We start from the raw sequence: 11,706 nt of genomic DNA on the forward strand, positions 1-11,706 counted from the left end.
GGAATCCCACGCCTAGAGATGCAAGCCAAACACAAACCACCAACACTCATAATGTAGTATCATAAGCCTAGAAACCCCGTTTCCCATATAAACTCGTCATCTTCTCCCCTTATTCCAAGCTGCCACAAAGGCTTTCTTGTCCCGCAACGTCAGCCCAACCCGCTTTACCCTACCTAACCTAGCCAGCGCCTCGCCAACACGGTCTAGCATCCGCTGCTCCTCGGGCGTCGGCTCGTCGTCCCCTTCTTTCCCATCATTTCCGCTCTCACCATCCCTACTCAGCGAACCCGAACCCGAACCCCGGTAATAGGAGGAAGACGAAGAAGATACTCCTCCGTCAGAAGTGTTATTGTTGTGCACGGCCTCGGCAATGCGCACCCTAATCGTATGCGTCGACCGCCCGAGCAGCCTCCACAAAAACACAACCCACGCGCGGGCGCCCGGCACGGGCGTCGTGATGTCGGGCGGCGTGTACCGCATGCTGACGGGGAACACGGCCGTTTCCGGAGGAGCGCCCAGGAGGCACGGACTCAGCGGCAGGATCCCCTTGCCGTTGGTCGTCCCGCACTCGGGGAACACGGCGATCACCCGGTCCGGGTGCCGGGCGAGCAGCTCCCCGAGGTCAGTCAGGCCGTCGTCATCTCCGTTGTTGGCTTTGCCCTTGCCCTTGCTGTTGCTGTTGCCGGAGGAGGAGGAAGGGGGCCGCTCAGCGAATTGGCTACTCGCCGAAAGCGCGGCCGAGATGGCGGCGAAGAGGCTGATGCGGCGGACCTTGCGCAAGTTGGGGTAGGCGGCGACAAAGATGGGGTCAAAGATGGCGGCGAGGTACAAAGCGTCGATGGGCGAGGTGAAGTTTGCGGCGATGACGGACCGCGGGTGGGGCACGCGCGAGGGCGGTTGTTGGCTCAGCGACCCGCGCTTGACGCCGTCTAGTTGCAGGTCCACCCACCATATCCCCGGGATGGCGAGAAGGGTCCAGAGAAGGAGTTTCCTAGCAAAGACTGGGAGCGGGAGGTGGTGCAGAAGGAGGAAGTACAGGGCTGAGTAGGCCAGGAAGAAGGGCAGACGGAGGAGCACGAGGAAGGTTGAGGTGATGACTGTAAGAGCGGAGGATGGCGTCGTGGCGGGGATGAATGGCGATATGCCGGATCCTACGGAGGACAAAGTTGAGTTGGTAACCTGAAGGGTCGAGATAAGTATGCACGCTTACCTTTGTCTCGGAACTGCGAGAACTTCTCCATGGCGGGCGGGCTAATGCAAGACTATCGAGACTGGCAGTGAAAGAAAAAAGAAGGCATTCGCCGTTGAATTGAACTGTATATTATGATCGCATATGTATCAAGACTTTCAGCGTACACATAAGAGTTTATATCTGACGCTATCGACCGTTGATCATGATAGCAGGCGCAAGCTGACGTTGAAAAGTTGACACTTTTTAGAAAACCCAGGGTCCCAACTGCCGACTTGGGGAAGAGCATGTGAACGAGTGGTTCGTGCGCTTTGACTCAACCCTAACCCTTCTGTGTGCACCTTCCTTTCTATGGTCCCACCTTGAAGCGCCGCCATTGGCCTAACCCTGCAACTCCGTTGCCCCGGTGAAATAAACAAAGCTTCAAACTTCTTTGCGAACGCATTCTACGCTACGCCCATTGGGGAGAAGAGCAAATATCGTTGCAGGAAAGACCCGCCGCGAGCCACGACGTCGCCACCGACCTCATCCGCGACTGGAGCTTTGCTCCTCTCCTCCTACTTGCTTGTGCAACTTCTGATTGTTCAACTGCGCGCGCTCAACATGGAGTCCACCGAGAACGCGGTAAGTTTACGATTGGATTCCCTTTTGCTGCGCGATCTGAAGAAGTCGTCATTTTTGTGCTGACTTATTGTCGCAATCCCAAAGGCGTTCCGGTCGGGGCTTCGTCCACCTAAAATCCATGCGACCACGGCCACAAGAACCCCGGCGGCATGTCTCCAAGAAATGACCGACTCGCAACACAATGCAAGAGCTCAACCCGCAATGCCTCCCGCGCAAGGCGTCAAACGCACCTACAATGGGAACGGTACGCATCTACACCGGCCGGAGAGCTTGGTTCCATCACTCTCTTCCACCGATGCTGACCGTGCCATATCAAGTAGGAGGACAACCCGAGCCGAAATCGCGGAAAACGTTGTCAGAGAGAGCAGGCGAACCCATCACCAACAAGTCACAGCTTCCTTCAGCGTCAACCGGCCTTCCACGACCTGCGAGCAGCATTAAGGGTGCATCGATCGCAGCACTGTCATCTGCTGTAGGTGCCCTTCCCCCAAACCCACCAAGTCCGGCGCGCCCACGAGGTAGGCCAGCGAGGCGCGATGCTGACATTAGCGTCCAATAGCATCCTTCGTCTACCGTGTCGCGACATGCACCCACTGGCAGCTTCGCCAAAAGCGTAGGTCCCGGCAGTCGCGCCGCGCCGTCCGCAAGGGCTCCCACATCGATGGGCTTCACCCAATCAACAAACGGCCGCCGAGGACCAGCCCGTCCGCGGCCAGCTACTGCACTAGGGGACCGGGGACTTGAAGATGAAGCAGGGCCAGCAATTCAGCAGAAGGGTACGAAGGACACACCTTCTTTTCAGTCTCAGTCTAAGAATGCAAGGCCATCGAAGTTGCCGATACCTGTCTCTGTACAGTCCACGTCCTTGTTGACAAAGCAAGAACGCGACGAAGTGTCGCTACTCAACAACCAACTAGAAAGTCTATCATTCAGTGATGAGCTCCGCGATAGGTCCGGAGGTCAAGTGGCCATCAGCCAAGACAGCCAAGCTCCGCTCCATCCGTTTCAGTCGGATGAGTTGTCGGATACGCAGTCAGAGAGTTTCACCTCCAGCAAAGATTGCCGAGAAGAAGCAGCCAGACTCACTCCATTCCGGTCTGCCAATTCTCGAGGATGGCCAGTTTCTTTCCCAGTAACGCCGACGCGAGCCCCAAACGCGAAGGCGGCAAAGGAATCGTGGGCAAAGATGGAAGAGTTTATCAAGAGCGTCCGCAAAAATCCCCTTTCACCAACCAAGTCTTGCTCTCCAGCAAAGCTACCGTTTCTAACAAAAGACTCACGATTAACCAATTTTGTAGGCTGGGACGTCGACGGCCGCCTCAACGAATTCGAATCCCACTTCAAGGTAATGAAAGAGGCATTCGACGTCAGCCTCGCCGATAAGAGGACGCTGGAAGAAGTCATCGAATTGGCCAAGAATCGGGGTAGGTTCCACGATCAGCGGTGTAGTCCGTTGGAGGCTAACAAGTTGGTCAAGCGAACGATCTTGAACGGGAGCAGCAGCGGTTGACGGATCGGAATACCCAGCTTCAGGATCAGCTCGACCAGCAGCGGCAGGAAAATTACTCACTGCAGCAGGAAAAGCAGGCGATGATCCTGCAAATGGAGGCCGAGCAGAGGAGTCACAAGTACGAGCTAGAGGATAAGTTACGAGAACACAAACATGAGGTGGACGAGATCAGGAGGGAGTTCAAAGATGAGGTCGACCAACTGAAGCGGGCGCACCGTGAGGCTTTGGAGGCGATGGAGAGGCATTACCGCGCAGAGCTGGCCGACGAGCAGACGCAAAAATCCAGAGAACTCCAGGAGCTGCGAACCAGGTTAGGGGCCGAGCAGCAGGACCTGAGTCTCGAGCTGTTGAAGAAGGAGCGTGAGATTCAGGAGATGCGGTCGCAGGTTGAGGCTCTGAGATCTGACCTCGACCGGGAACAGACCATCAAGGGGACCCTGCAGCAGCAGATAGCCGAGATGACAACCACCAACATGACTCTGGAGGACCGGATGCGAGGCCTGCGGGCAAAGATAGACTTCCTCGAGTCGGACAACAAGCAGCAGTCCGACTCGTATGCGGCAATGGAGTCCCGTCTGCAGGAAGCACTGCGCATCGCCGAAGAGGCACGACAGAAGCTGATCAAGGAAGAGACAGAGAGACGTGTTCTGTTCAACAAGTATCAGGAGCTGAAGGGTAACATCCGCGTCATGTGCAGAGTGCGGCCTGTGTTGGATTCCTCGGAAGGCGACGAAGCCAAGATCGCATTCCCGGATTTGAAGACATCGACGCAGATCGACGTGACTGGGCCGGAAGAGAGGAGTAGTCTGGGAGTCATCAGCCGCAAGGTGATCCCCTTCGAGTTCGACCGTGTTTTCTCCCCATCGGTACAAAACGAGGAGATCTTTGGCGAGATCTCGCAGCTGGTGCAGAGCGCCCTCGATGGCTACAATGTGTGCATCTTCTGCTACGGCCAGACCGGCTCGGGCAAGACGTACACCATGTCATCGACGGACGGCATGATCCCGCGAGCCACCCACATGATCTACGACACAATAACCCAACTGGCCGAGAAATCGTGGACGTACACAATGGAGGGGAGCTTCGTGGAGGTGTACAACGAGGAGCTTTACGACCTGTTGTCGCCGGGCAGGGAGTCGGACGGCAGAAAGAAGCTCGAGATACGCCACGACGAGGCCCGCAAGCAGACAACGGTGCTCAACTGCAAGACGGTGGCGCTCGACTCGCCCGACAAGGTGGAAACCATGTTGAAGCAGGCCCAAAACAACCGCAGCGTGGCGGCCACCAAAGCGAACGAGCGCTCGTCTCGCTCGCACTCGGTCTTCATCCTCAAGCTGGTGGGCGAGAACTCGGCGACAAACGAGCGGTGCGAGGGCACCCTCAACCTCGTCGACCTTGCTGGCTCGGAGAGGCTCAAGCACTCGCAGGCCGAGGGTGACCGCATGAAGGAGACGCAGAACATCAACAAGAGCTTGGCTTGCCTGGGCGATGTCATTGAGGCGCTCGGCCGCGGCTCGGCGCATATTCCGTATCGGAATTCCAAGTTGACGCACCTCCTGCAGTACTCGCTCGGCGGCAACTCCAAGACGCTCATGTTTGTCATGGTCAGCCCGCTCGAGGCACACCTGAAGGAGACTATTACGAGTTTGCGGTTTGCTACAAAGGTGAGTCGAGTTCGGGCTTCGGGCCGGGGGAAGTTCAGGGGGGTGTTTCTGCTTTGCTGACAACAAGCGCGACTTTTAGGTACACAACACCCATATTGGCACGGCCAAGTCTACAAAGAAGTTGAAGGAGCAGCGGGTGAGTGAGTGAGGTGGCCCGTGGAGGGTTTGTTCGAGTAGGTATATACGAGCGGTCCAGTGGTTTTAAGAGGAGAGTTGGTTTGCGATACCATGGTGCTGCTCCTTTTTACAAGACCACCGCACCGGGTCTGTTTGCAAGATGTGCGGTTGCGCCTCCTGCAACTTATAGCATCGTTGTCGGAGAAGATTCAATACCATGTAGGGGGTTCTGTCAGGCGTTGTATCGGGAGGCGCTAGCGTGGGCTTGGTTGGACTTGCTGGTTGTGTTTTTGGCAGGCCGGGTTTCTAAGTTCATTAGGGTTCCTACTGCTGTGGTCTCTCTCCCCTCCCGGGATAAGAGTGCTTCTACGTTCTAGTGAACTTGGGTCCAAGTACAGTTCTTCGTGTACATACACTACTAAGGTAGATACCTTCCTGTAGGTGTATCTTCTTCATTGTCTGTTCGAGGTTTGTGTAATGTGCTGTACTGTACACGTGACATGCCGCTTCATCCATTTACACTGTACCACAGCAGTAGGGGCATCCCAACCTGGGCTCTGCTGGGCCGCTATCGAATTTGCAGCTTTCGCATGGAGCGATGCAAAACTGGGTTATCAGAATTCCAATATCGATGTGATTATGGGATTTGCACTTCAACACTTGCACTTACCCCGCCCTCACCTCCCACAAAAACGTTCAGGGTTGAGCCGCGTTTGAGCAACGTCCCTTGTGTGGGGCAGCTGTCTGCAGTCTGCAGTCTTCATGCAGCCTTGGCCAAGTTTTCTCCCGTTGCAAGTTGCAACCTTCACCTCTTTGGACGGCAATATGGGCCCTTCCGGAGGAAATTGTCCGGAGCAAACTCTCCGGCCTCAGCTCATTCTAGCCATTCTGCTATCGCGCGATTTTCGGGTCAAAGTGTGCCGCGGATCGAGATCACGCTGTGAAATCGCCTTAGTACGAAGTACTTGGGTAACTTTAGAGAGGCTAAAGTTCGCCCGCATCGCTTTGATGATCTGATATTTTTTCGAATGCTGACTTGTCCATTCAATCCGGCACGCCCTCGGTCGTTTTCTATGCGCTGTAAGCCCAAATCGTACCACAACATCCGCGTCCCGTCAGTTTGCGGTCCTTTGTGTCCGGCTGTCCTTCCACATTGGTGGCTACATAGTCCTATTCGTCGATGCGAAGGGTTTTATAGCATGCGCTTCAAATGCTCCGGGACATAGAGTCCAGAATGCTCCTGTCACCCTCTGTCCGGTTTCTCTTGGACGAGGTACTACTCTTGTTGAGTACGTATGTAGTGGTGGTGATAGAGCATTGGAGACTCTGCCTCAAACTGGAACCCCTCATTGTTTCCCCATATGGGATTCGGCAGTCCGGGTACTGAACCACAGCAACGGCGTTGCAGGACCGATGCACCATGAGGTCATCAGAGCGGGACCCAACTACTCTACCGCTACCGCAGGACACTTGCGATCCACCTGGTTTGGTGTTTAGGGGATAGGGTAGGTATTTCCCGACTGAAACGGTCCCCAAAAAGTGACGCCGTTATGCATAGCTAGCTCAAGAGCCAGCAGATGCCCGAGGGACCCTGGATCGACAGCAGACTCTGACGTCGGCTTCAAATCAAGATCAAACCAGTTGTACTTCCGTAGCAACCAAGCAAACAAGCGGCAGAAGCTGTCAGTCAAAATCATCAATCGCGACATTACATTTCTGTCCCGCTGCTCAAAAGCCGAAGGGGCCGAGCCTTCTCCGCTGCAATACCGGGAAAGATATTGCTGGCTGCCTTGACACCTCACTCCACATCAGCTAGGCACGGGCATGTGTAGCCTGTAGACCGCATCTCCCGTCTCCCTTTGGAGATGCCGCTCCGTTGCTGCTGGAAGGCGGGAATATCCAGGGCACGCAGCTCTCAACATGCAGAAACGAGAAACTGCAGGCTTCACAATCAGCCGAGTGCCCCAACCAAGGACATGTATCTATATCTAGAAGATGGGGGCAGAGCGGAAGCATCTATACTGTACTGTACAGCCGCGGCGGTGTTGGCTGCTTGCAGGTTCCCTGGTTAGGTAAGTTTACAGAGTCGGCAACGGGAATAATCAATGGATGGGCAATGTTCCAGCGGTGGCCACGCCGCGAGCTTTGAGAAGGATGACACTGCAGCATGTAGGAGCCCACCAAGCTGCTGTGTTTGGTCTTGCAACCGACTGTGCCAATCGGAGATGCAGCGAGCTATCAAAAGCTGATTGAAGCGCAACATGCGTACCTGCACGCAATCTAGGACAAGCACCATACGTGGCCAAGCTGTATTGCTACAGTTATGCTGAAGTGTGACGTAACCGTGAATTCGCTTCGGTTTGATCTATGCATACAATTCGGTCTCGGCGAGAGACACTGTAACCTAGGCAGATAGTGTAGATGGAAATACACTAAGGGAGAGCTCTAGAATATCCTGACGCACCTGAAAAGCCCATAACATAGGTACATGACATTGGTATCCTTCGAGAAAAATGAAAATATGTCTCATGCCCGTTTTTCCCAAAGCCCAGGCGCCACGCTATAGATAACCGACAGGGAAAGGAAGGTAAACGCTAGACCTGAAAAACAGATGGGAATACAGAATGGGTGTAGAAACGAACAAGCCGTCCAAACGAGGCAGCTACCTCATACAATTCAAGACACAGCAGCTCAGCTTGCTGTGATGCTACACTTGTGTGCGCTTCCTTCACCCCGCCCCCTCCAGGCAAGACCAGCAAGCTGCTGGAGACTTGAAGCATGCCGACGTCAGAGGCTTGGCGCCTTGGTCAGGGGTGGGTGCTGCATCGTTACCCCGCCATTGGCGGAAGAGAGGATGCAGCCGTTTGATCACACCGGCGCCCCAATGAGGTCCAGCAAACACTTGCAGCAGCCGGACGCTCAGTGGTGGTTTTTTTTGGCTGCAGCAGGGTGATTTGGCTGCTGTGGCTGCTGTCGTGTGTGCGCACGCCGGCATTGAGCCGAAATCGAGAAGATATGCAAAACTGCATATGCTGCCGTCCCCTTCCCCGGCCCGGCCAGGGAGAGGGAGTTGGCTGAAGCTTCGAACCCTCCCTTCAAGAGAGGCATCGCCTGCAAGCTTCGTGTTTGATGTGTTCCGTGAATCGGAGGTTTCGAATGACGTCTTTGCGCCTTGCAACGGACAACATTGAATAAGTCGCTGTCGTGCCCAGCTGACTGCTCCTGTGAGCTAGGCTGGGGATTGAAGGAGTATTCCGTCTGGCGCGTTGTAAAGGCCTGGAAGGCCATGTACTTGTTGCCTCCAGGATTGCGGGCGTTGCCGGCGCAGCAACTGTAAGACTCAAATACGGGCCAGAAAGAGCGGGTAAAATCCAGTAATGTCGGTGACCTGCAATTCCAGCAAAACTTCTCTCAGGCAACAGCGTGAGCCCCGTGCCATCGCCGCCGGCCTGTTCCCATTCTCCAGAATGCCCGAGTAAGCCGCCGAGGAATCGTGGTGCGGCAAGCCTTTTCGGGCCGTGAATCGTGGGCGTATGGCGTCTGCAATGCTCGCTGATTCAGAGTTCGAGTGCGGGCTGTCGTCGGCAACGATGGACTTGTGCAAATTCTGCAATTTTGGCCATCCTCTAAGGAAATCCCCCCCAAGCTCGGCTCACGTGTAGCCGACCATCTTTGCACACCGCTGGCAGTAGTAAATGTTGGTCCCAATCTGGACCATGCCCGACAAGCTGGGGTCGTCTGTCGACGTAATCTCTTCGGCTCTGGCGCACCGCAGGCATCGAATGACGGCCACCTGGACCGGAGGACGGATGGTCGAGTCCATGCTATGACGAACCGTCGATCCCGATGATGCCGAACCCGAGGATGGAAGATCAGAATCTGATGCGGAGTAAGACGACGACGACGACGACGAGGAGGATGAGGATGAGCTTGATGTGCTGATGTATGGCGTCTTCGGCGGCCGGTGGGTGGAAGACATGATGGGCAGGATGAGAGGTGGGTGTCCTGGGCGGTCGCGGCGGGGAGGGGGGTAATGTAGCGTTTTTCTAAGGCCGGTCCAAGTCGGTTACCATTTGTGAAATTCCAAGAATCTAGGCGGGTGTTTTATCAGGGTAGAAAAATGCACTTTTGGAAGGGGGCTATCAAGAGTTTTATTTTGGGAGGGGAGCAGGCAGTGGGTATTGCGGCATTGTCTGGGCCAGGCCTGGTTCCACCAACACGAAGGCTGGACCCAGGGAGCTGACGGAGTGGGAAGTCCGAGACTTGGCCAGGGAGGTGGGTGGACGCAGTAAAATTACGTGTGCGTTGAAGTGTGTGTGTGTCCCTGGTCAACCGTCTCCTCAAGTCCTCTGCTTGCAATTACCGGGGCGTTGGTCTTACCCACTGCACTGGATTACTGGAATTATATGTGGCACCTGCCCTTCATCGACGAGTCTTTTGAGTACGATGGTCGAACCATCCAAGGGCTCAATCATAACGTTAATAATTCAAGCTGCATCGCATGTTGATGGAAACAATCAGCAAGTCTGAAACGGTGTGCAGATTCGGTCACACGCGCCCACCCGTACCATGCAATACCGGTAGGTATGTGCATCGAATGATCACTCCATCTTGGGATGTGTGTGCTACGCAAGGAGCAATGGTAGGACTTCGCCTCCTCGCCTTTCCCATCTCTCGCCGACAGTTGGTATCGGTGACAAGTCGATGTCGATTTCAGCAGGTATGGCTATTGTTGCATGGGCATTGTGGTATCTGTGTCGGGAGAAAGATCGGCAGACAGTCAAGAATCGGTTTGCTGCATTTTTGGCGAATCCATTATTCTGAGAGAGCAAAAATAATATTCTGTGAGAGCAATACGTATCTTGTGGCTCAACGCCCAGCCAAATCCACCACAACCCACCACAAATTTCAACCGTAGGCCACCTTACAGACTATCATCCTCCTACGATAAGCGGATTGAAGCCATTGACATGCGCACGCATCGATGACCTTGGGCAGGTTTGATGCCACTCCGAAAGCTCGGTGTTGTGAAGCTCAGGGTTAGGAATTGGAGCAAGGCTACCATTACTTTAGCCCACATTGATTCTTCGAGGCAACCCGGAAGGTCGGGTACTCCGTACGGAATATAGATGCAGCAAAGGGATTAGGGATACACTCATTATATACTATTGCAAATAGCTTCATCAGCTCGTCACTTAGTAAGGTATTTAACTCGAATGTATACAAGCATATGGCTTGCTCTTCCCTCTTGCAAAAGACTGAGGGAAGAGGAGCATGTGCGGTGGACTGCGCCACATGCTCTCACAGAATAATATTTTTGCTCTCACAGAATAATGTTTTCGCATTTTTGGTTAGCTGTCTGGATCGCGATTTGTGCCTCGAAATCTCGATCTGGCCGCATTTCTCTTCTGAGAAGGCGTCCAGGACTGGCCAGGCCCACTTAAAAACAGAAGAAAGAACCCAGCAAATTCTGGATTACATAATTCCCTCAATTTACCAGCCAAAGTTCTAGACTGCGTTCCTGGCGGCACCCACACACAACGTCTTTTCCATCATGCGGGTCCGACATCCCGTTTCATCAGTTCATGGACGGAGCGAGTGACTGCCTTTGTCTGGACCGCAAGGCGAGCAGCCGAACTCTACCGAGAGCGTATGAAATACGAAACACAAGATCTCGTCCTCTCAGCATCGGTGTTCTTATCAGCCCATTCTAGCTAAACATCAAAGTTTTTGCACGATTTCCATAAACGACTGCCTGCTTCGACGATCGGGCTGCTTCAGCGGGTCAGATGCTCTCGGCAACTCCCGATCCCCGTGATACCTAAGCTGTCAATCAGACCCACTTGCCGAAGTTGTGTTTTGTTTGCTTTCGAGAGGTTTCTGCTCAACTGCAAAAATCCAACAGAGCGTGAAGAGATTGAACACGTGAAGAGTCCTTCGCATTCGTGTTTAGCAGTTTGCATGGACGTCCTACAGTGCTCGTCTGGAAAATTACCGCCGCGATTTCTGGGGGACAGACACATTGAGCGAACGATAGGGCCGGCCTAATTCGCGTGCTATCCCATCTCCGAGCTTACTGTAGCGTGCATGTGTTGTTGCCGGCCCCCTCCGCCTTCGAAACATGCAAATCGAGGCCCAAGTTGGTCCGCAGATCCATTGCCTAAATCAATGAGTCAGCCTGGCCTGGACTGTGCTCTTGGGCGTGAACTTGAAGAGATCCTTCCGATTCTTCCGAGTGTTCCGGCCTCGCTGGAACCCGCTCAGCCGCTCTCCGAGTCCCGGACTCTCGAGGCACAGCATAGGTATTCGGTTAGCCCGCAGGCAAGGACGGCAATGGCAGAGCTCCGACCTCCGTCATATGTCGGCCGTCGTCGCATGCCCGGCCCACCTTTGACGTCGCGGCCAGCTACGCACGACAGCAGCTGCTTCTCCCTTGTTCCGAGGAATCCCTAGCCCGCTACGGCGGCATGCAGTTTCAGCTTCTACATCTCGGCCGGTGCAGTCCAGAGATGGGCGTTCTACGCGTTAGAGTTATTACATTGAGGATGTGGGAGGGCATCGCGAATATGCGTGTCCCGAGCACTGCTGCCCCGACTATCTGT

The 11,706-nt window shown here is 54.5% G+C and overlaps 3 protein-coding genes across 3 annotated transcripts; 1 reads left to right on the forward strand and 2 right to left on the reverse strand.

Annotated features, from left to right (window-relative positions):
- Positions 1 to 96: 96 nt before the first annotated feature.
- N656DRAFT_705483 (uncharacterized protein) lies at positions 97 to 1,241 on the reverse strand (the record flags this gene model as incomplete). Its single annotated transcript, XM_064811273.1, has 3 exons — positions 97 to 653; positions 723 to 1,151; positions 1,211 to 1,241. 3 exons carry the CDS (start codon positions 1,239 to 1,241, stop codon positions 97 to 99), a joined length of 1,017 nt encoding a protein of 338 aa, XP_064672423.1.
- A 349-nt stretch (positions 1,242 to 1,590) lies between these two features.
- N656DRAFT_552580 (uncharacterized protein) lies at positions 1,591 to 2,537 on the forward strand. The gene is made up of 3 exons (XM_064810051.1): positions 1,591 to 1,813; positions 1,898 to 2,057; positions 2,131 to 2,537. The coding sequence occupies exons 1-3, from the start codon at positions 1,793 to 1,795 to the stop codon at positions 2,370 to 2,372; spliced, it is 423 nt and encodes a 140-aa protein (XP_064672424.1). The 5' UTR covers positions 1,591 to 1,792; the 3' UTR covers positions 2,373 to 2,537.
- Positions 2,538 to 8,762: 6,225 nt separating this feature from the next.
- On the reverse strand, positions 8,763 to 9,002 carry N656DRAFT_682943 (uncharacterized protein; the record flags this gene model as incomplete). The annotated part of the gene is made up of 1 exon (XM_064810583.1): positions 8,763 to 9,002. A coding segment is annotated over one exon (240 nt), but the record flags the coding sequence as incomplete, so codon positions are not given.
- Positions 9,003 to 11,706: the final 2,704 nt, after the last annotated feature.

The sequence above is a fragment of the Canariomyces notabilis genome, assembly GCF_033297395.1.
Source record: "Canariomyces notabilis strain CBS 508.74 unplaced genomic scaffold N656scaffold_5, whole genome shotgun sequence".
NCBI classification, from domain to species: Eukaryota; Fungi; Ascomycota; class Sordariomycetes; order Sordariales; family Chaetomiaceae; genus Canariomyces; species Canariomyces notabilis.

Coding starts and splice junctions, on each gene's coding strand:
- N656DRAFT_552580 (XM_064810051.1), top strand. CDS start 1,793: ATGGAGTCCACCGAGAACGCG. Junction 1,814..1,897: donor TGGAGTCCACCGAGAACGCG/GTAAGTTTACGA, acceptor GCAATCCCAAAG/GCGTTCCGGTCGGGGCTTCG. Junction 2,058..2,130: donor ACGCACCTACAATGGGAACG/GTACGCATCTAC, acceptor TGCCATATCAAG/TAGGAGGACAACCCGAGCCG.